General features: G+C 36.7%; 1 protein-coding gene across 2 annotated transcripts; it reads right to left on the reverse strand.

Moving 5' to 3' along the window:
* Nucleotides 1–252: 252 nt before the first annotated feature.
* Nucleotides 253–25,540, reverse strand: LOC103989296 (mRNA export factor GLE1). Of its 2 annotated transcripts, none has more exons than XM_009408099.3 (16): nt 25,383–25,540; nt 25,200–25,307; nt 24,903–25,070; nt 24,717–24,818; nt 22,750–22,870; nt 20,758–20,906; nt 17,828–17,993; nt 16,008–16,209; nt 13,264–13,373; nt 13,028–13,098; nt 10,691–10,772; nt 6,067–6,153; nt 2,087–2,170; nt 1,379–1,507; nt 757–879; nt 253–673 (listed from the first exon to the last, which is right to left on the reverse strand). In XM_009408099.3, exons 1-16 carry the CDS (start codon nt 25,427–25,429, stop codon nt 455–457), a joined length of 1,968 nt encoding a protein of 655 aa, XP_009406374.3. In that variant the 5' UTR covers nt 25,430–25,540; the 3' UTR covers nt 253–454. The 2 variants fall into 2 exon arrangements, 1 of the variants encoding a protein (XP_009406374.3); XR_010496957.1 differs by having other exon boundaries at nt 536–673; nt 757–875.
* Nucleotides 25,541–25,946: the final 406 nt, after the last annotated feature.

Genomic DNA, 25,946 nt, shown 5'->3' on the forward strand with positions numbered 1-25,946 from the left:
ATATTACCATCCAATCAATATTTTGAATGTAGAATATTTAGGCAGGGATCAGTGAGAATTACTTGAATAAGTAAAATATTAGATCAAGGCCAATTCTAATTCCACGCTTACGTTCAATTCTAATTCATCCCAGTAGGAAGAATAAACTTGTAACAACTGATCTTTATATCAACAAATGATTTCTTTTTTCTATGATATTGGACGGCATAGATCGATACAGCACCCGATATAACAGTGCCGGTATCAGGCAAATGTTCAAAAAACCTTGGTACCAATTAAAAAAAGAATATTAATTTATCTAATACAACTTCTGTAACATTATTATACATGTCTGTTGAGATATCAAATGGTTAGTGGATTGTTGCGCCGTTGATGGGTCTCATATTTGAATCCATGCGATAGACGCCATTTAATGTAATGAATAGAAACTATTTTAGTAGAGAAAAAAACATTACTATACCAACTCTTTAGACAGCAAGGAAGAGTGGAGACGCCATCCTTCAGGTTCCTTTAGGAACACTTGATCTTCCAAGTACTGCTCCAGTCTTTTGATGATCTCATTCAACTTTCGATCCCCTCTTTCCCTGAGCGCAGGCAGAAAGCTGCGGGAAATGGCATTGAGCACCTTCTTGAACTGAGACTTGTATCTCCTGTGCAATGCAAATCCTGCCATCTGGGAGCAGCAGACAGGTGGATTTAGTAACAGCAGAAAGGATGACGAGGCAGCAGACTAGTAAAAGTGTGGACGGGACTAACCTTCAAGAAGGCTTCCAAAGCATATGCGGTGGATCTGTTGGCAGGCAAAGCATTCAGAAACCGGGCAAGCCATGCCCATCCTTCTGCTAAGCCATGAGGATTCCTGACACCTTCGATCTCTGTCTGCCAAAATAAATATTGATTCCATTCGTATATGACAATCAGGAAATACAAATAACAACATTTTTTTTTTGTCTGTCACTATAAGAAGTTTTAAGCAAAGAAATCATATACAGCCAACTTCTTGGCCAAGATAAATCTTCGGTGTAAATGACTTGAAGTTTGCTTTAGGAGACATGGAAATGCTGAATTTTGGGAACCTACAAGCTTAATTTCTCACCTTTGCTTCATTAAGAGATTTCTAAATGTTCTCCAGTTTGTTGCCTATATTGTTGTCCTCTCGGTGGATATGCACTTAAAAATACTTGTTTCAATATCTAACTGAGAACAGAAACTATGTGGCTACCAAAGATGATGACCAGAAAAATGTTTCTGACACCATTGAGAGTCACAATTCTAGATGATGGTGTCCAAATGTAATTCAACTACATGTTCCAGAACATTTTTGTAACAAAATCACATATAATAACAACACCATTAGATTAAGGCAATGAATGCAAACCTGGACTATGGCAGCATAAAGTTTCATGTAAGACTGAACTCGATTCAGGTAATTCTCAGAGCTTTCAATCTTTCCATCTACTTCATGATAACCAACCATCTTCCAGTAATCCTTAGTTTGTAATGTTTGCTGGAAAATAAAAGAACATGATCATGAAATCAAATAAAAATTAACCAAGCAAGACTTGCAAATCTGCTTTGGTTGTTTGCACATGCTTCTGAAATTCACTTTACCTGTGGAGCTTCCATCACACAATCATCTACAGAGCAAAAATTTATACTTGCTACTAGATCATCTTAATTGTAACGCAAGCAGTATAAACTTCCTCGGAAAACAAAAAAGACTACAGAGAACCTGATTTTGATATTTGTTTGGAAGTACTACAAAATTTTAAATTTGTCTTATCCGATACTCTGAGTCTAAAACTTAGAAGCAAACTGATAGACTTGGTTATCATCAGGAGACACAGTTCCATATCTCAATAGTTGTAGATGTGATTACAAAACTTATTTACTATCCAATAGAATGACTAGCGAGAGTCTGCTATCAATTAGAATTGCAAAATTCCATCGAAAGCTTTCCCATAAGGCTACCAAGTCTAATTTGTACAGTGTCAAGGAAAGTGATGTACCATCTAACCAGGAAGAAAACCAGGGAAGAACTATAGAAGAACAATCTATTGTCTAAAGAAAATTACAACAGACTTACATCTGAAGGCTGCAGATACTTTGGAACCGTATAGATGCAACTTTTATGGAACTCAGCCAGCACAAAATCCATAACAGCTGGAACCTAGGAGATCCATCAAGACAAATAGACACAACAGAAATGAAAATGAATTGCCTGTCCCACATAATAAATACTAAATAGCTTTATGTGCAAACTGATATAACTCATGGAGAAGTATAACCATAAACCAACTACCAGATTCTGTTTCCAACTTAATGAAAAGCTACCTACCTTAAGCTTTTAACAGATACAAAAAGTGGCCCAGGTGGCCTCACATGCATGCAGTCATGGCTACCTGGCATAAGGCCAAGCTGGCATCAATATGCAGTTATATTGTGTATGCATACACAGTCTGATAAGCATGAAAACGAAGTTACGAGAATGGTATTTAACTTTAAATTACTGCATAGGGTCGATGATAACTTTAAATTGCTACTTAATCCTTTGCACATCCCGTATAACTTATCATTTATTAGATTCTTAAATGAGCGTAATGCCATCCCACAGACTCATAGCCAACTGTAAATTTCTTAACATTGAAACGAATGCAGATGCACCAGTAAATCAACAAACTGAAGTTCAATGACAGTTGGGAAACAAACATTTCCTTTTTCGTAAAATCCCATCAGCTTTTGTATTGTAACAATCTATAATATTGTCTAACATGGTTTCAAAAAATTAAAAGAAGGTTCCTGGGTTTAAGGAACTTTAGAACATAATTTTAAAATGTCTACCAAACAATTGCAAAATTTACCTAAGACTTTCAGGTAATGTTTCTGCCAAATCATCTGGATCCGACCTAAGGATTTTCACTTGGTAGTATTTACAGAAATCTGGACACCATCTAAAGTCTTTGAGTCAATGATTTATCTAATGTCATTGAGTCAATAGTTTATCAAATGTCTTTGAGTCAATGATTTATAGCATAAAGGAAATCAAGGAAACAAAGATGAAATCTTTTAAATTCATCCTAGCTAAAACCTAAAGAGTATTGTCAAATGAGTTCCTCAAATTCCCAAGAAAAGAAAAAACTAATCTTACTGGAGATAATATAAATACATCTAGACCTTGTTTACCAAATAATAAGTACTACTACATTGATTGAATATAAAAATTTGAGCTAAAAAGTTGAACTTTTATGGTAAATGCCCTAAAACCCATCAAATGGAATATCATCGATACATGTGATGATATGGCCTTTATAGGAAGAATTAAGTAAATTATACGAAACAATTACATATCATCTACCTTTAGGCTTGCACTAAAGTTAAGGGGTGCTCACCTAGGCACCCAAGCAATTACATATCATCTACCTAAAAATCATATTTTACCTCCATTTTCAATGAGACTCCTTTACTTCTAGTAGTCACTTTTGTTTACACAATTTCCACCCAGTGAAGTTAAGAGGTGCTCACCTAGGCACCCAAGCAAGGTGAGGCGCTGCTCGAGCGCCGGATAAGTGGGCCAGGCAAATGACAACCTCCTTCTCCTCCCTGATAGCTCCCCTCCCTCTTCACCTCCCAACCAACAATAACCCGCAGCCATCCATCTGACAACAATCAGACATCCACCCCAACCAACAGCAACCCACTCCCATACCTCCTCCCACTCCTTGGTACCTTCATCCTTGCTCCCCTCCCAACTAACAGCAACCCTCTCTTTGTCCTCCTCCTTCTATGTTAATTGTTTTATTAATATAGATTTGAATAATATAATTTCATCCTTTAAATGAATATTGTGTTATTTTTTGTTTTATCATTTATATCTATTAATCATGATATATATTTTTAATCTTTAATAATATGGAGCGCTTAGCTTCGCTTGCGGAAGTACCTAGCGCCTCGAGTGTTTTGACATCTTGGCACCTTTTAACGCCACTCGCCTTTGACTACATTGTTACCACCACACTTTTGATCATACAATTTCCACCAAACACCTTTGGAAATGGATTGCAATCAAATCATGTTTTGCCTCTACTTTTAATTAATTACCTTTGCTTCCACCGGTTACTTTTGATCACACAATTTCCACCAACCACCTTTTGTCGTGCATCGCAACCAAACACTTTTAACAACCCATTACGGGGGACTTAGTGAAGGATTGACTCCTGGTTATCATTTTGGACACAGAATTCCCAATGATGAATATGAAGAATCAAGCACCGGTAGCAACTTCTGGGATAGGAGTCAGTTGAAATGAGCAATAGCTACACATATGGTGCTACACCTAATATATGCAGTGCTGAATAGAAGCAGATGTCATCAGTGATTTAAAAAGCGCTAGGCGCCAAGGTCCAAAAACGCCCGAGGCGCTAGGCGCTCGCCCGAGCGAAGCGAGGCGCTAAAATGTAAAAATATATAATATAATTAATAAATATAATTATTTAAAATTTTAAATAAAATATGTTATTAAATTAAGAAAATCTAAGATACAAAATTAATAGTATTAAGAAACCTAGGAATAATTTCAAATAAATAAAAATTAACAGTATTAAAATCAAAATAATATATTATTAATCTATTAACAGTATTGAAAATTAATCATTTCAAATAAACTTAATAATATTAACAGTTTACAGTATACGTATACTGTTGAAGTGTAAAGGGGTGCTGAGCCTGCTGACTGAGAAAAGAGGAAGCGGCAGCGACGACAGCGGCAGCGGCGAGCAGCGACGGCGGCAGCGGGAGCGGCGACAGCGGCAGCGTTTGCGAGTAGCGATAGCGGCGAGCAGCGACAGCGGGAGCAGGAGTGGCGAGCAGCGTTTGCGAGTAGCGACAGCGGCAAGCAGCGATAGCGGGAGCAGGAGTGGCAAGCAGCGACAGCGGGAGCAGGAGTGGCGAGCAGCGGGAGGCGCAAGCAACGACAGCGGCAACGTTTGCGAGCAGCGACAGCGGCGAGCAGTGGGATCAGGAGCGGCAGCGGCGAGGGTTAGGGTTGGGTTGTCACTTATATTGGTTTTAGTTGGTTCGATTGAACCAACTAACCACCGGAGATCGAACCAGGACCGAACCAAACCTAAAATCCTAGTTCGGTCGCCTTGGTTAACCCAAGCGCTCGCCCGAAGCGCCCAGCGCCTGGGCTCGAGCAAGCGCCCAAGCTTGAAGCGCGCCGCTTGGGAGATTAGCGAGGCGCTCAGGCCTCGCTTCGCCCAAGCGCCTAGGCGAGCGCCCGAGCGCCTTTTTAAATCGTTGGATGTCATAATATCTTACAACTCCTTGAAGTCCTTGCTTTTTGGAGAGACAGTGCTGCAACACTTAGTCCACCTCAATGTCCTTAGCATGATGTTGATGAAGAGCAAGAAATTTTGACTAGTAATATTCACAGAATTGATATAATTATCAATAATTTATTATTGATGTAATATTATCTGAAAAATGATGGATCCATTTAACCAACTTACTCGCCTAGTCTCAAACCTAGGCTCTAACTCAACCCGATTTGTCTCGAGCACACGCCCAAGGCACCCAGCAAACTCATGCGTTCGGGTCTCATCTCGCCTGAGTGCCTTTTAAAAACACTACTAAGCAGATGCAATTAACGACTAATAAAATTGTGAAAAAATCTTAAATTATGTGGATACATCAAATTTATTTCTAGTAATGTATTTATCCAAGCATCAGAAAGATGATGACACATATCGAAAAAATAATAATTGGATTATGAAGCATATCCACAACAAAATGATGTTATTAGTCCCAGGGCATTACTTGAAAATTTTGTAGCTGAAACCCTACACAATAGTGATTTTATGGCCTTCTTTTTGTCACCAAATTACCAACAATTGTCTAGAGGTACATAACTAGTCTTATCACTCAAAATTATTGGATTGATCTATATAGATAGATATTCAAAATTGTCCAGAAGACATGCACCCTTAAGCATCAATGACTATTGTGAATACAACCGCAATAATAACTGAAATAGATATAAATCTTTGCAAATGAAAGTCCAGTAACCACCTGTGATGAAACCAGAAGAATGACCTGGCCACAAGCAAATGCTGTACTGTCAAAAGTTCCTGTTGGGTCTTCACACAGGGAGACCACCTAAACATGAAAACAGTTACACAGACATTCAAAAAAACTGCTATATATGAGGATACAGAACAAATATAAATTAGATACAAGAATAATATGCATAATGCACATGGAATTTACTTCAAAATTGTTAGATTTATGGATGTTGGAAACAAAAATTTTCATAATTTGATCATCTTGCAAGTGAAACCGTAGCTTATTAATGATGACAATCTTAGATGCATTGTCCTGGTGTACTTCAATTATGATATTACAAGTTATGTATTTATTCTTCCTATATTGCAAAAAATATACATTAGTAACCAGAACAACATCCATACAAGCAGATGAACGGTAGATTTTCTTTACAAATTCTAAGAGTTCTTTCACTGAAGCCTGCCATTACATCCATGCTAGTGCAGGCTAAAATCATGCAAGCAAATGGCCAGGTGTTTCAGATGTCATGTTTCACGTGAAACATGACATAGAACAAGATGGAACTATTGGAACTGAGGTATCGAATAACAGAATTAGCTAAGGTTTGAATTCCATGATGATGTAGGAACCCTGGCCATAAAACTTTTACACTAACAACAGTAGCTATCTGGTGAGGTAAGTTGGAACAAGTTAAGCAACTTGAACTTTCTCTTTTGGGTATGCTTGACCAACTAGAGTCTAGTTAATAGGCATGGAAGGTAGAGAGGACCTTCTAAGCAATCACCTTGGGATGAGCAGGACCAGCAGGCGGAATAATAAGGGTTATCAATTTCGATGTGTACCGCCTCATACGGGTGGTACGTACTGGTCCGAAAGGATACTGGTACGCAGACTGCCCTCTACCAGGCAGTACCGATGTTTTTACCTTGTATCAAGCGATACGAGGTTTGTACCGGGTAGTAACGATCGAAATCTGACTATTACCAAGGCATATCAATCGGTATGCCCCAAATTTTGACCATTACCGAAGTGTACCAGTCGGTATATTCCAGATTTCGACTGTTACCGAGGCGTACCGATCGATAAACCCCAATATTTTTTTACCATTACCTCGAGGTATTTTTGGAGGTTTTTCAGCTTTTTTGGGCATACTACCGATACGCCCCAGTGTGCCATCAGTACGCCTCGGTACAGACCAAAATTGAGAACCTTCGGAATAACTACATTTATGTTAGAGATAAATATTTGTCTACCAGATGAAGAAACTATAAATTTTGATGAAATTACTATCACTTGTTTTACTGCTCAAATGGTGGAAGATGAAGACTATAAGATAAGACGACGTGACTACAAAATCTAATAGCTCATCATAAATCATATCACTATTTTGAAGGTGCTTACATTTCAATTGAGCCAACCAGGCAATTCTTAGAGTTACTACAATGCATATAATTGAACATGGCATGTATATGTATAGGTTGTAATCAAAGATTAAAATCTCGATTTGGTGCCAATATCAGCTGATGGTCGGATTCAATGGTTGGATAGGTATGGTTTTGGTCAACATACCAAAACTATATACAATTCGGTACCATCTGGACCAGGGGGAAAGAGGGGGAAAAAAGGGGAGATAGAAGAGCAAGAGAATAAGGAACCAGAGGAGGAGAACATGGAGGAGGTGGTGGAGGAAGATGAGGAGGCAGTGGAAACAGCAGCAGCAATGAGAGGAGGAAGAGACAGCAACAACAATGTGAAAAGGAGGCAGCAACGATGGCGGCAGAAGCTATGGCAGAGGTGGAGAATGAGAAAGAAATGGTCAACAGATTCACAATTTCAGCTGTCAACAGCAACAGTTTTCAATATTGTTGACAGAGGTGTTATTGTTGCCAGTTGTTACCGTTGACAGCAGCTGAAACCTGTGTTGTTGACAGACAGCTGTCAATTAATATTAAATGTTCAAATATTAACAAATTTTGGTTTACCGATCATATTTCATTCTATAGATAGAAAACAGGGAATGTACCATTCAGTACATCCCATTTCAAACCAGGCCAAGCAAAATCACCTGGTCCACATGTCAGACATTTGTTGGACCAGTAAATACCATGGCCCATGCCATACCTCACGGTACACCAGTATTTAGCACCTTGGTTGAAATAGCAACCATGAGATTTTTTGATATTGTAATTTTATACAGGGCATCTATCATGACTATTGTGAACACAGCAATTTGCATCTTCTATTATGTTTCATGGTGTCAAAGCCCTAGTCACGCCTTGGAATATTTTTTGTGTTCGATACAAGGTCCGCAATACCGAATGATATCGCCTGTACCAGGCGGTATGTACCGGTCCGTCAGCAGATCGGTACACAGACCGCCTGCTACCAAGCGATACTGTTGATTGAGGCGTTATCGTCGACGGTGACCGAGGGAGAAGGGGAAGAAAGAAATAGGAAAAAAATGGAGAATCTGGAGATCGCCGCTCTCCTCCTCGTCTGTCGGCGACTTCTCATCCGCACGCGGGAGAAGAGGCAATGGCGTCGCAGGGCAAAGAGAGGCAAAGATTTTTTTTTTATTCTCTTCTCGGGCGACATTGCCTGCAAATTTTTTTTTTAATCTACGACATCACCCAAGAAGGGAGGCGACATCCCAATTTTTTTTTTTTAATCTGCGACGTCGCCTCAACGACGTCGATTTTTTTTTATCTGCGACATCGTCTCAGCGACGTCGCCCCGCATAGAGGTAAACCGAGTGGTTTACCTACATGTACATACATATATACGTATGTACATACATATATATATATATATACATACATATATACCGAGCGGTATACCGAAATATATCGCTTGGTATACAGTACCATCCCGTACCGAATAAGTATCAAAATTTTGGTACGATACGAAATTTCAATCCTTGATTCTTTATATACTTGCAAGTCCTCTTATCATTGTTGATAATTAATGTTGCTCATGATCTTATATGATCAGTGGCCCTCTTACCATTGTTGACAATTACCTTTGCAAGGCCTCCTGGAGGTCATCAACACGCATGCTCCAGGTCATCAGCACGCACGCGCACACACACACACATTTATACACACACACACACACACACACACACACACACACATATATATATATATATATATATAGTATAGTATAGTATTTATTTTCCTCAATCTTACAGATTTTTCCTCTTCCATTGTTCTACAAGAATGCATTACATTTTTTATTCTCTTTAATTTAACCACTATGCCTCTACCTTCATATTTAACTGCTATCGACATTCAACTCACTGTTGCAAGCAACTGGGCAACTGGTCTTATATTGTGGTGGGACATCTTGTTGGAAACAATTTATGCACATCTCAGTAGCACAAATCCAGAGCTTGTCCGTGACTCCATGGCACTTAATCATGAGCTTCTGCAATTATCAAATCCAACTTTATTGGTGCCTAGGGCAATGAATGGGTCAGGTAGGCTCAAGTTTATGTCAAGTCAATCTCATTTTATGGGTATGGGATCAAACAGGACACAATCCAAACCAACAATAGGTCGAAAATACCAAACTTAGTCCTGGCCCAGCCTGCTTAACATTAGAGGCAGGTGGCATCTTGCTAAAGAGAATGACAACACCGAGATCATAACTACAAGCCATATGATCATAACTACAACAACAAGCCATAATGTCTCAACCATTTGGGGCTGGCTTCATGGATCTTTTTTCATTATTGAGCTCTATGTAAAGAAAAATCCTAATCAACATCAAAATCAAAACTAACAACCATAAATTTTGAACTACAATGCTCTTACAAAATAAAACCCAAAACAAATGTTTGTCATTAGAATGCAATAGTACAGTCTCCCAATAAAGTAATAAACACCACTAATCATGTTCCTGTTGATGTATTTGAGATAAGGAGACGACAAGAATAACCACAAGAGGGAGAGTGGGCGTGAAAAAATTATCTAGTTCAAGAGAAATAGTTAGAATAAGAACAAAGGATAGAATTGAGATGAGAGGGAAATTAGGTGAGAGAAGGCAATGGAGTTAATAGATTGGTTTGGTGATTTTTGGAGGATGCATATAGGGACAACGAATGATGGTTCAGGATGGCTAGAAAGGAAGGCAAGTTCAAGTTTGTTGATAAATCAATGGAAGATATAAGCATAAGCATTTAACTGTGATTTCTAGACTCTTTAAACCAAGATCAAACGTTCATTCAGAGTGAATGCTTTTTGAGGCATGAAGATGCTTCATCTAATTAACCGTTCATCTGTTAATAAAAAATCTGTAGCCTTTGATTAATATGACAACAATGAAAGTTTAACCATTTTAATTAAATTAATATATTTTCATCACCCAGACATCTAGTTTTACTGTTGATCAATTAGTGTCCACTCAATTTACGATATGGTACATTTCTCTAGCAGAAAATTTTGCAAAGAGAGAGCCTTTTGAGTCAATCCGTTGCTAATATTGTACAGCAAAATTCAGTAACTAGCATATAAAAAAAATTAATGCTTATTGCCCTTGATGACCTAGAGGACAGAAAATGGGGTCCTGCCTTGGAAAAGTAGAAATTATGCAATCTGCCAGAAAATCTCAGAATAAGCACATGAAATACCTTCTTTGCAAACAGAAATACAGAGATGGAACTGGGGCAGACTGGATTGTTTAGAAGGTCTATGAGTGCATGTGTTTTTGCTCTGTATACAGGTAAACAAAAAGCAAAAGTAGGAAAGAATCAATAATAACATCTAATAGGAAAAGAAAACAAAGGCAACAGAATATATCTAGAAGAAATGTTAAGAATCCAAAATTCCAAGAGTAACTGCATGGGAGCCTATATTTGCAACAAATATGCAACTAATATTATACTCCAAAGATGAAAAAATAAATACAATTGCATCGGATGAAACCATTAAACAAAAGATATAGACAGGCAGACTAAAAAGGCTTTTGGATTAATAAAAATTAGATCAATTAACATATTAAAGCACAATATACTGGAATGATAATTCAACTTTGTGAGGCTCAATATTAATCTAAACTATGGATTACAATACAATTTGAACCAGTCAATAAGAAGACCAGTATCGAACTGCATTGCTACCTTTTTTATACTTGACAATTGTGAGTCAATTTTTTTCTCCATTATTTTTTCCTCTCTATTTCTACCTTTGTATTTCTCCCCTTCACCTCCAACTATGTCGAGCTGCCACCACCCCTTCCCTAGTGTATCACTCCCGCCTTTGCTTCCTTTTGATATGCCTCCTCCTCCTTCCCTCCTCTCTCTCTCAAGAGTTGGTATGCCCCTCTGATATTGGTACCATACAACTTTGGCGGTTAACTAGTATTTGTACTAGACCGAGACTTTAGACCATGATTTATTTTAAACAACCAAAGGCATTTATGAAATATTTACAAATGTCATTTGATGAAGAAAATGAAGAAAGCCGTAAATGCAATCCACAACCAAACAGGGCTACAGAAATAAGATACCAATTATACCCCTATAACATGATCTTGTAATTTTCATCCAACCTGTTTCTATAGACCGACTCAAACAAAATACATCAGTGGCTTGAATCACAGATTGCAATTTCAGGTACTGGCCTCGTATCGGTCCCTGCCCGGACCATACCAGTGTACTAACACCCAATACACCGATAAATACCGATTTAAAAAAAACTAGCTGAAAATTGAGCCAAAAAAAGAAAAAGAATCCTATTTTAGGGTTCGTTCACCTATTCTCTTGGATTATGTAATCAAATTAAATAATGATAAATCATAAAAGCAAATCTAATCTATAAAATAATAGGATCCTAAATCAAAATGGCTACGGATTGAAACCAAAATACCCATCAATGAACCCTATCGCAGATTTCAACTCGTTCCTCCATCGAATAAGATTGCCTTAGAGTTGATCGAAGTGCCCCCTCAAATATAAAGAAGAGAGTGCACACAATGGAGCAGGTGTAGAAACTCTAAAGTATGGAAAAATAAAATAGATTTAAATCCTTTATATATATATATATATAATATATATATATATAAAGGATATTTTAAGGTTTAATCTACAACACAATATTATATTATCAAAAACTTTTTTAAAGCATATGGTTCATCGTCAAAAATTATAATGTCTAAAATTTTATCTAACATTTTTAATTGATAATTTATAACTAATATTTATAAAGTAACATAAGCTGACCTTTTGAGCTTCTTTTTTTAACCTCAAATCATAATTTTTTTTTTGTTTCATCAAGTACTTCGGCCAATTCTTATTTCATCAATGCAATCTTTCCCACCCCGTTGATCCCAATTTCATCCCCAATCCCAATCTTGGTTTTAGAACCTTGCAAATAATGCTACCTAGAGATTCACATATATAAAAAGAATTTAATTTGATTTTGTCCATCACTTCAAAATATGTATGATGCCTCTTCTCCATTGATACTGAATATTCTAATCTAGTAATTAAGCCAATAAGCAAATTAAAAGCTGGGATTGATGACATTTTGCATACACAGATTAGTATCTAATTTAGCTATATTTTTTTCATAATTGGTCGAATTCTAAAGAATGCACTTACCATCATTGTTTAATATTTGACTCAGCACTTGAAGTTAATTCTTCTAGTGTTTTCTCTATCTAATATTAGCATCGGTTACACTAGTGCAATTTTACTATTAGTTTTTCAAATAATCAGAATATAGTTGTGCACTGGTAACCTTCCATGGTACATTGCCATCATTTCTTGTCATTTCACCAATTCTGAATTTACAATAATTTAAACAATGCATAACTCATGACTAATCTAAACAATGATGAATGACTTAAAAGTATGAATCTCTCCTAACTAACATGAAAGAAACAACATGGAAGGAACCAAGAAACATTAAAAAAATAGAAAAAACACACCAAAGGAACTTAGCATACCATAAGTGGTTTTTCTCACCTGACGTTCTCCACAGTTCCGGTTATCTGCTTTAGGTTTTTATAGATCTGCCTCCCACATCTATCAAATTCCTGCCCAATAACTTTAAGAATTGATCTTTGCAGCCATACATTTTCTTTTCTAAGGACAAGTACTGTATGTGATCCTTGACAGCCAGAATAGTTACTTAAACCAAGCTAAGTACTCAAATGAAATAAAACCTTAGCATTAATTACTCAGGATTACTGATAGAATACCTTAGAAGCAATAAGATTGGACTTCTCAGCTACTTCATTGTATATCTTTTGTCTGCTAGCCTCTGCTCTCAATGCAGCATCAACAGCCAAAACTTTTGGCGTAGGACAACCTAGAGGGGAATGTTTTAAGTGATAGGAGAATTGGGAACAGACGAGGTAACAATAAATAAATAAAGGCCAAAACAGAGAAAGGAGGTAAGAAAACACAATTCGCAGAAATCTTCATTCTTCAAATAAGAGAATAAGTGCAGCAAGTTCAACATTTACAAATTCTATAAGGGGAGGAAGGTCTTAAACCAAACTTCTAGCTAACTTACCTTAGTCAGAAGTTGAACATTCATTGTAAGTTGGCTTCAAAAAGGTTGGGACTTCAATGGGGGGTGTAGATGATAGGTTCATTTGAGAGAGGAGAGGAGAGGGTCAATAATGGTCCATTGTCTAAGAGTATGGCAACATTATCTCCCTGAGCATGATTTTTACTAAGGATGAACAACATCACGTTTAGCTACTTTCAAACACAAAATAAACTTTCTTTGAAGCAATAGTGATGGAAGGACATTCTAGCGGAGTTCGACATGATAATGGAGTACAAGCCTAGGCAAGTTAACACCATGGCAAATTCACTACCGAGGAAAGTGAAATTGACAACCATATGGATAGATGGTGGGGTCCATATACATTTCAATCTAACTTTTCATCCGAGATCAAGGATGGATTACTCAAGAACGCACAAGTCGAGATATTGATGCACCTAATTGAGGGAAAGGATTGGCGACACTCTCTAGGTAGATCAATATGGATTTCACATTCTTCCATATACCCTAATCCTTCGAAAGCGTTCATATACCTTATCACCCTCAAAGAATTAACTTGGACAAAAACTAAAATCATGTATTTCTTCAAGTGGATTCTATCCTTCACTAACCATAGAGTTCTTGAAATTGCTATATGGAAATCTTTACCAATTTTAAGATCTAACAATCCTCCACAATATGGCTTACAAATCTTTCCATAAGACTAATCCTGCTCTGTCTAAGCTCTTCACAGATCAAAAAAATTTTCAAAAAATTTCTTGACGCATGGTGATAGTAATGGACCCAATAGAGTCAGTGTCAGATCAGTCTGAGATATGCATACTTTGCTAAATTACCACTCCAAATCTAAGCTCTTTAATAGACACGTTTACTTTAAACCAAGGTATGTAATTTCGAATAATACCGCCCGGTACGGGCGGTATGTACCGGTACACGGACCACTCGTTACCAGACGGAACGATATATATATATATATATATATATATATATATATAAAGCGATGTTGCGTCGCCTTTTATAAAAATATATATAATATATAATCTTTTATATATAAATATAAATATAAATATAAATATAAATATAAATATAAATATAAATATATATATATATATATATATATACACACACACCAAGCGGTATACAGTTTCGTACCGTACTAAGCGAACATCGAAATTCCGATACGGTACGAAATTGCATACCTTGCTTTAAACAATACAAATCTTGTACATCTAATAATACTCGTTGGGGATACCTTTTACCTTCAAGCAAAAACTGCACTTCCTATTTTCCCAAAGATATCCTATAATCTAGTCACTGATTACTGAATATTTACTTTAAATTTCCAATACATCATCCTTTCAAGTCATTTCTCTTGCTAGAAAATTATTATCAGGATTCTACACTTCTACAACAAGATAATCAAATCTCAAATGCTCAACATGTGGGATTATTGGCCATTTTTCCAACAATAACAAAATAAAAGTATTGATAACATTTTCTTGAATGTCACATGAATTTAGTAAGCAACGCACAGTAGCAAGAATAGATACATCGCAACAAATCTTCCCCAAGTATGATAACAAATGTCTAGTATTTCTATTATAAGAAAATATTAAGTGATTGACACACATAACCAATGTCATCCTAAGTGTGATACCAAATGTCTTGTATTTCTATTAGGACACAAATGTTAAATGATTGACATACATAACCAATGTCAACTAGTTATAAAGTTACATTATAAAGATGACCAAGGTTTGCAGTACCGACCCATACCGCTCGATACGAGCAGTATGTACCGGTCCGACATGGGACCGATACGCGGATCGCCCTCTACCCCGTGATACCATAACCTGACCCCGTATTAAGTGATACAAGATCTGTACCGGTCGGTAACGATCAGATTTTAATTGTTACCGATCAACGGATGAGATCGCCCTATTTCAAACGATCAAATTGACCATTTAAACCATAAGAAAGGGTTTTTAAACCCTTTCTTCTCCCCTCTTTCAACTCATATTACTCTCTCAATCTCTTCAGCTTCATCAAACTTATTCTCACTCACATCTAACAACTCAAATCATTTCTTCATAGATAATTCAATATTAATGGAAGGCTGATTCAGAACGTATCATAAAGTTACTCCTTAAAGCCCGAAAAAGATATGTGTCATTATTATTTCCTAATTTAGATTATTTTCGCTAAAATTATACTAAATTTATATTTATTTTCAACTTAAAAACCCTAATCTAACTTTTTCTATTTTTAGATATTTTTGGAGATTTTTTTTTGGGGCATACCATCGATACGTTTCAGTACGTACTGTACCAATCATTGGTCGGTACACCGGTATAGACCAAAATTGCAAACCTCGAAGATGACTCAATAAAAAGGTGATGAAAGGAATACTTTACTGAAACATTTGGTTACCAGTAGTCAGCTGCACCTCTTTTGGCACTTCTGAGCCTGAACCTCTTTCCTTTGTTTCTTCTTCATTATGGTCCATAGATTTCTTTTTTGTATCTTCAGAAGCAGCAGCTTTACTTTCAGCAGCTTCTGCGGCTGCTCTTTGAGCAGCTTCCAGGGCTACTCTTTCTGCTTCTTCAGCCAATTTTGCAGCCCTGAGTTTAGCCTGCAATCATTAATTGGATCTTGTTACAAAAGTCTAGCTCAGATAGCAATAAATTATAATGTCAGTATCACAATTATAAAAAAAATGCTCCACACTATAGGCATTATTGACATACACATGGAATTGACACCTAAATCCTTGTCTTATAATTACTGAATGCTGACTATTAAATATCCATTGCTATACAAGAGTCATCTTGAATTTTTTGGATCTATGAAGAACTATTCTCTAGTGTGATTTTCTGTCACGTCAGGTCTTCAAGTTAGATCTATGCCAGCATCAAAGCTCCTCACTCCCAACACAGGATTAGATTGCAATTCTTAATTTTGATGAATACTGTATGGGATCAAAAGGAATAACAACTAGGATCAGCTAAACTGATCTTGTACTCTCCCGAATGAGCCCATAAATTGGGTTGTTTTTTATCAACATATATAGTCTTGGAAACAACATTGATTCCTTCATGTGTCCCATAGCTGAACTCAAACTAAGTACTACAACATGCCAGATTTGAATGTAAAAAGTATTTTGAACAAAAATTAAAATAATCCATAATGCTTTTTATCAGACAACCAGTTTCATTTAATTGCTAATCCATTGGACTAAATGACAGTTATACAGAAAGGTAGCAACCTTATTCAAGTTTATGAAAGCAAACATGACTCCAACATCCTAAGTATTATTACTTTCACAGCATATTAGTTTGGATAGAAATTTTTTTATTTCCCAGTTATTAAATTAGTTCAGCCTAAAAAAAGTCATGCAGAGAAGTATATGACCTCCTCGTGAAATCGGCAACAAACCATTTTATAAAATTTAACAACCTGCTTGCAACTCCTCTGTGTCAAGACAGAAGGCATTCAGATTTCTCCAATGTGTAATTTAACATGCTTTCGGTGTCAGTACATATCATTCAATTACGGTGCCAAGCAAGTAGAATATCAACGAGCATATTGCGTTTGTGTGCTGATATCAAGATAAATCTTGATGCTTTTTGTCCATAAGACACATATGGAAACTTACCACAATCATTTTTTTACCTTCAATGCCCCACAAACAGGCAGACTTAATTTGCATAGGTATGTACCAAAGTATTTATATTTTTAAAAGCTTGATTCTTGAAGGATCAGTATTTAACTCATAAGATGTTTGTTTCTGAAGGACTTATTGTACAGGCATGCATCTCCTAGATACTGGGTGATCATTAGGCTTCCTGTCTAGCAAGACATAACTTAGCCTAGTAGCACTAAACAAAGCTAGACCTTGCCTATTTCAAGAATGGTAAATAAATAAGTATAATTCAGAATAAATATTGAAAAATGTTCAAGAAAACTAGCACAATAGAAGAGAAAAAAAAAATCCAAAAATATTGATCATATAAACAGTAAAATATCGAAGATAGAGGCAAAAAATGTCTTGTTATTTCAAAACCAAATCATTCTCCTAGGATAATAAGACATTTATGGATGTGCATCTCAATAAGCTTAATTATTTGGTCACAAAACATAGTGCATCTCCAATAATTGTAAGAACCTTTCAAATTTTGATTTTGAAAACACTAGTGTCACTTAGTAAGTCTATAAACAATAGAATCTGTATATTCATAGAACAAACTAACCTCTGCTTCTGCTTTGGCTTTTTCTTGGCGCAGCTTTTCCTCAAGAATGGCCTTCTTTTTGGCTTCTTCAAGAGCCGCATCATCTCTTATTCTCCGTTCTTCAATTTGGGATCTTTTTTCATGATCCCTTCGGACAGCCGACAAGTGGCTATCAACTACTTCAGCACTACAACAAAGCACCAAACGAAGAGCAACCTTGATGAACTAACTAGATGAGGATATAGGAAGACCACAATATATGATGAACTAACTTGATCAACTACTTCAACAACAACAAAGCACCAAACGAAGAGCAATAGAGACAGCACAATAGTTTAATCCTCTAACCCCTCAAAGTTCAACAAACATACAAATATACAATACTTCACCCATGATCATGATGCTGCAACTCAAGTCAAGCCCACCATCCAAAAACAAAGAATAAACAAATCAACATATTTACTTTCTTGAGGAGCTCATCCACAGATCATGTACATAAAAGCATCAAGGTACCCAATAACCTAGCAAGCTCCTGAAGCTAACAAGTACTGACAAAAATATGTTAGAATATAAAACCTTAATTTAACATTTTAATAAAAAGAATATCTGATCCAATACAACCAAAGGCCAATGTTAAAAGACATGCTTATGCCGCCTTTATTCCATGATTACTTAGGTTAGCTGGATCATCTCGTGTAAAATATATCTCAGCTTCATAGATCCTTAACATCAACCCAACATAAAAACCTACGGTCATGCAAAAGATAACCAAAATAAACAAAAAAAATCCAAATAATAATAAATTTTGATATGATAAGACTTTTAGGATTAGTAATAAAAACCTGATGTCGTTTAGATAAGAACATATTTTCATATATAATAATAATATATATAATATATGGATTATTCGTTTACAAAAATTGATGGCCATTAAAAGACATAAGAGAATCTGAGTATTCCCTTGACTCATTAGTAGTCCATTTGCATTTAATTGTAAATTTATAAGGTTACTGTGGATGGGCGACACTATTAAATACTGAAATGTTGTTTTGAAATATTAAAACATAATTCTATATAAAATTAAATTATTGAGAATATGATAAATAAATTTTATATTTATAACTTCAAAAGGTCAATATTAAGACCACCATTGTTGTGAGTGGGTAACTGAAAACCAACTGCTCAAGAAGTTGTAGGTAATATGTATCAATACCAAGGTCTTAAATATTGATGCCAAGGGGAGTTTTGATCATATTTGAAGTACAATTCTTTCCAAATCCTTGTGCACACAGAAGTTGGTCAAAATTAGCACAACTGAACTATAAAGCAGGGATTTGAATCTCGAATCATACTGCTTGTATCAGTCCGCCAGCTGACTGGCACGTGGACCGCCCGTTACCGGGCAGTATCAGCTGACAAATAAGATGAGGAGCACAACGACGAGGAAGACGAGGCTGCAGCGCTCGTTAGACATAGAAGGCATGACGGAGAAGAGACTTGGATGTGGCAGGACACAAAACAGCGCTCCGTCGAGCGGAACGCGATAGGGGGAGGGTCCTTGCTTCGTCGGGCGAAACACTGTAGGAGGCGGGTCCTCGCTCTGTCAGGCGAAATGCGGTAGGAGACAGGGGGATCGTGGTCGCTATGGTCTGGGAGGTCGCGATCGATGGCGAAGGAAGGGATCCTGGCCCAGGTAGGACTGCTGCTTCCCCTTCTTGCTCTTGTCGTCATCTTGGTCTTCTTCCTCACAGTCGCTGAGGGCGCCGGCGACGAGGGAGCGGGAGATAAGCTCGCCCTGGGCAGGATCTCCGCTAGATCCAACTACTGCAGAAGCATTGCGGAGTTCCTCGCGGGGGATGAGTTCGAGTTGGGGATGGAGGCGACCCATCGTATCCTCGCCTGCTCCGCCATCACCGCCTTTCTATTTATCAAGATGGAAAGGGGGTGATGGTTTCTTCTTCTTTTAAGAAGAAACCATCCTCGCCTGCATGCGATATGGTTTCTTCTAAAAGAAGGGTGTATTGCTCGGTACGCCCTGGCATACTGCTTGATACGTCGTACTGTACCGTACCGAGCAAAGCTTAGTACGAAATTGAAAACCTTGCTATAAAGTAGTCAACATGACATCGCAAAATTTAACAGTACTCAAACTCGATACTGATTCAATGAACCTTGAATTGTATCATATCCTATCCTGATAAACACAACTTGCATCAGGCAGTTAAAGAAATGTATTGATGAGCTTGTGCATGACACATTTTGAAAAGATGAGAATATATGTAAAGAATGTAATGGTGAAATTGGTAAAAGTAGCTAAATCTAAAATGGTGTAGAATGAGTATTAATAATTGATTTGAACTGACAAAATAAGGAATACATGTCATCATTAGACATCACATCACATTTTGGAAGAAGGTATCAATTAGCAAGGTATGCAATATCGTATCGTACCGGAGTTTCGACGTTCGCTCGGTACAATATTGTATACCGAGCGATATACCGTTCGATATACCGCTCGGTATATATATATATATATATATATAATTCGGCGACGTCACCTCTCTCTTCTCTCAGGCGAGGCGACGTCGCCTCGTTTATATATATATAAATAAATAATATATTTTTTTGTATATATATAATATTATATATTTATATATATATATATATATATATATATATATTTTATAAAAGGCGACGTCGCCTCGTGTGTGTGTGTGTGTGTGTGTGTATATATATATATATATATGTATAATATTTTTATAAAAGATGACGCGACGCGACATCGTCTCGTTAATATATATATATATCGTTCCGTCCGGTAACTGGCGGTCCATGTACCAGTCAGCTGACAGACCGGTACATACCGCCCGTACCGGACGATATTATTCGAAATTGCATACCTTGTCAATTAGTATCAACAATATAAACAACAAAGGAGAGAAACTACATACATCTTTCGTCGATATTGCTGATCAAATCTTCTATCCATCTCTTGCCTATCTTCTACATATTTGTCAATCTGAGAAATGGCAGAAGCAAATCTGTTCATTTCATTTCTCTGTGCCACCTCCAATTTAGCCAACTTGCACCTAAGTTCCTCCTGACAAATCCAAAATATTTTTATCAAAATGTCAATTATCACAAGAGAAACATGAACCATTGAAGACTATATTATACCACAAAAAAAATGTTGACTTCAGAGTATAAGCAAGTAAGAAAGGCTTCTTTGCTAATGCGGAGTGTTAAGCAGGATGTCAACCAAATCCAGTCGTCAGGTGAGAAGTGACATAGCAAGGAGAACAAATGTCTCAGGCTAACCAAGCTAATCAACATTCTTGTCTTAGAAACTATCCTCAAATTTCAAATTTTGTATACTAATTTACAGTCATGTACCTTGTCACAAAAATGTAATGGCTCGATATAACAGACAAAAGAATTGAACTTGGAAAGAATAGGAAACAAAGGTCCAGGAACAATGAAACCATACATCCATAACAGAGTAAAGCACCAATAACCATCAACAAAGAATTAAGAGAGGGAGAATGACATTGGAGCTAATGTTTATCAATGGAAGTAATGCTTAATCTTACCAAGAAACACTAGGAAATGGCTTTGATATAAAAAAAGAGGACAAAAATGAAACAATTGATTTGATTTGAATCATCAAATAAAAGTAATATACTGGTAAAGAGGTCTAAAATTTATATTATACACTACTCTAGCATTAGCCATAACAGTTGCCTCGTACAAATTGATATTTGTATCCAAACCAACACTATTATTATATACGTACGGAGCTTGTGAACTTTCTTTGTTTAAATTTTATTCGGATGCAGATGACTAGTAAGTAGGTTAAAGATAATAAAGAAAGAAGTTATTTTTTTATATTTTAATGGTGTGCAATTTTCTTTGTCATTCCATTATATTTAAGAAAAAACAACATAACAGTTATCTATTTGTTCAACCAAATTTAATACTAAAATCATTTGCTCTGGGATCTCTATGTTAATAGCCCTTGCATGTTTTCATGGAATAAGACCATGATATGTGGCCACTTATCATGCTATCAGATGTGCTTCCAAGTTTGTGGAGCAATAATGTATCTCTTCTACACATTCAAATTAAAATTTAGTTACTATTCTAACTAAGACCAATCCAATCAAACCCAAACCTAATCACATTTGACATATTTTTTTCTCACATGTAGTCTCTAGAGCACTGATAGTGAACCTAAGCAAAGAAAAGGGATTTTTCAAAACTTAGCTCTTGGCTCCACTCTATGCAGCAGATCCTAACTGTTTGAAGTGCTGTTGGTGGTAACACTGAATTATAAAAACATGGGACATGGTGCAAGACATTTCAGAAAAAGCATTTTATATGTGGGCAATTCATTACACAATACACACCCTTGGAAAACTCTTTCAATATCTTCACCTCTAGACTGTGATATAGATAACTTCTAAAAGGAATTGCATGCTTGAAAAAACAGAATAGTTACAAAAATGTTACTTGTTTGCTCACTTAAGGAAGCTCAACCAACAACATATGACAAAGAATTACAAGTTAATGTATTGATAATGCATCTTCAGATTACCACAATGATATATAGTATCATCTTATTACTCCATGAACAATGACTGGCATGAACATCCAACTATAAATTTGAGTTTATACCAAAGCAAGAGCCTCATACAACAAATTTAAGTTTCAACCAAAGATGGTATTTAATATATGTGTCCTCAGGTACATATGTCACCACATCAAAAGGGATAAATACAGTCCTAAATTAAAAATTACACTTTCCAAGATGACTATTAGAAGAAAAGGTAAATTAACATCAAAAAGGGTGATTTTATCATTCTTCACGCCACTTTACCTTTCAACTTAAGAGACATTAGGACAGTCATCGAGATATAAAAATCTAAAATAACAACCATGCATACCTTAACTCTTAGCTGGTTTTCCTGCTCAAGCATAAAAAGGATGCTTTTGTCAAGGTCTTCTTTGTCCAAAAGACATGTAGTCCTTCCGATTGTTAAATCATCGTCAGACTCTTCAGAATCACTAGGAAAAAGAAAGAATACAAAATGAATTGATGAATGTTCGTAGAACAGATTAACAGAAATGTGCAACAGTAAAACAATACAAACATGGATTTCTCTGATAACTTATTTCTGGTAGATACCCATCAAAAGCTTTTTTTTACTTCATAATCCTTAAATCTTACATACTATAACATGTTATGCAATATAAATAATACAAATGGTGTAGATAAGAGTACAACAAATTATCAAAAAGATAATTAATTTTAAACAAAAAGTGTAACTGCAATATATTGCACAGCATACAACCAAAAGGATGCTGCCTGCTATTGTTTCCTTTATCAACTTATGTAAATTACATAGTATTGTCATTTTATTACCCCTTGTATAGCTCCTAGATATATGGCTGCACCCTTAGAATTATTGACTATTAAGTTCCAATTTTCCAACTAATTATCAGGGAAAACCAACAAGAAAACCAACAAGAATTATTGACTTCGGCAACAGTTTTATATACTCAAAACCTTTATTTTAATACTCAATTGACTATAAAGTATTAAGGTAATCTTTGTCATCTCAACTCGAATATGATATGCAAATCTAAAGTTCAAGCACAATCTAGGGAATTTCAGCAAAGCCCTCAAATAAGTTCTGGTGAAAGCTTTTTTGCCACTCTCCCAACATCCCAGTAACACATCCTCCCAAATAGCCTGTTCAAGAGGTAAAACTTCCCGAGTGAAATCACACCACACTAAGGGATATCACACCACTCTAAACTCTTCCCCCATCCCTGGAAAGTTATTTTTTATACCAGAAGTAGCTTATTCTCTTGCTTTCTTTCTTCCTTGAAATAAGCAACTCAATCGCATTTGAAGGAGATATAATTCCTTAAATACTCTTTAACTTTTTGCTTTCATGGGACCTATAATCTTTGTCATAATTAAAACATTAGACTCTCATCAATGAGAAGGTCATATCATACTGGCAATATTTGGGATAACCTTTGGATGACCTAGCTCATATCAGTAACCTCACTGATATAAAATGCATTTCCATCCACCATGCAACATTCTTCGAGATTGGAAGCTATTAGCGCCATAGTGGCTTCCTCAACAAGTTCTTATATTCTGATACCCCATGTTGCTAACAAAATCAAATGCGCTGTGAATTGCACCTATTGCAATTGACAGATATTGATCATATCTCACCAAATGCTTCTTTACATCTTATTTACAAACCCAAGTAGCCAGTCGTAGGTGTTTGTGATTTTTGGACCAGTTGGAAAAATCGAAATGACAACTGGCAGTGACGTGGTGGGACACCCTCCTTTGAGCTCTCTCATGGAATAATTGTCTTATCGATAAAACATAATTAAACATTAAGATAACTGCAAAATTGAAAGAATAACATGACAACAAAACATCAGAAAACAAATAGCTCAGAATTCGGATTACAATACGAGTTTTACAATAACATATACTATTCTATCTTGTCCTGACTTTCAAAGTTTTCCAAAGATAAGAAATTGATAGTACAAAAAGACTAGAGCAGTAAAGAAATATTATGATCAGAATACTTTTCTTCTTTTTTTTTATTAGCCGATGCAAGAAGTTAAAAGAATCTCAAAGTATGCATCCAAACGAAAACAAGAACCCCATCAACCTTCACCATGGCATCATAATTTTCAATGTCAATGCCATCCACATCTTTACATACTTGACTAAGAAAAACAATCTGGAAAATTGCAGTTTGAAGAAACTAATAAGTTAATTTGGATACCTCGTTCTGCCTTTTTTGGTATTTGCAGTCAACTATACTCTGTGCCAGAAACTAGCAAAACGAATAACATTTAAGCAAAGAGTGTATGCCTGAAATCAAAATCCGGGCAGGAGATCCTCCAGCCAGCCACCATGCTCCCTCCCAGCCTCGTTTTGTCTCTCGCATTCATTGCCTTTTGTCGAGGAGACACCCTAAATCAGAGAAAGGGACGATATATGAGATCATGATAACCTTATAATGGTCCAAAAATATAGCAGTTGTTCAAGACTGAGGACCATTCGGGGGGTTGCTTGAGAGGCACCGGTGGAGAATTATATCCGAGCCGCGACTCCAGGGCTTTGAGCCCGGACACGAGATCGTCCATGGTGGTCCACGGCTCAGGATCGGCCGAAGCGACCACGAGACAGCTCTTGGGGCACGGGAGCTCCAGCCGAACGTATCCTCTGCAAGAAAAAGTGGAGTGATGAAAGCAAGGAGAAACCCCTAAAAAGGAGAGAGAGAGAGAGAGAGGAAGAGTAAGGCAAGGAGAGGAGAGTGGGAAATAAACACGAGGAGGGGCAGAAGGAACTCACGAGCGGTCAGGGGCGACGCCGGAACCCTTGGACGACTCCCACTTCATCTTTGAGGCGGCCGGCGCCGGAACGATCGATCGCTGCGCAGCGCCGGGCGAGGAGAAAACCCTAAAGAAAGGGAGAAAGAGTGAGGCAGGGAGAGAGGAAAGGCTAAAAGGAAGAGGAGAAGGAGAAGGAACTCACGAGCCGGCAGGGATGGCACCGGAACCCTTGAAAGGCTCCCACTTCATCTTTGAGGCGGTCGACGCTGTAATGGTCGATCGCTGCGCAGCGCCGGCCAACGGGTGGGGGCAGACGCGGTGCGCGGCAGTGCCAGTAATAATAATAATGACAAAAAGAATAATGGCGATTTCCTCCCACATTTTCGAATTTTCATATAACGCTTTTTCTTGGAGACTCCCTTATTTTCATACTACCCGTTTCGGTCATAATAAGACTTTCCACATCCTATACCAAAAATTTCATTACTTCAAACATAACTATTTTTATTTGAGACATGATATTTATGATATAACTCATGGGATCTAAGATTGATATTATTCACTATTTATTATACACGAAAATTAAAAATAAATAAATTCCATTTTGGGTAATCATTTGATTTCCCTTTAATTCTGCTACTCAATTCTGTTTTTTTTTAACATATATGATACCTGACCCCCAAAAACATATATAGTTATCAACTTCACCATTCATTAGTTCAATTTGACTGGTTATAGTTTTTTTGAAATGAATTAAGATGTTTTA

This window comes from Musa acuminata, chromosome BXJ3-6 (genome assembly GCF_036884655.1).
Source record: "Musa acuminata AAA Group cultivar baxijiao chromosome BXJ3-6, Cavendish_Baxijiao_AAA, whole genome shotgun sequence".
NCBI lineage: Eukaryota > Viridiplantae > Streptophyta > Magnoliopsida > Zingiberales > Musaceae > Musa > Musa acuminata.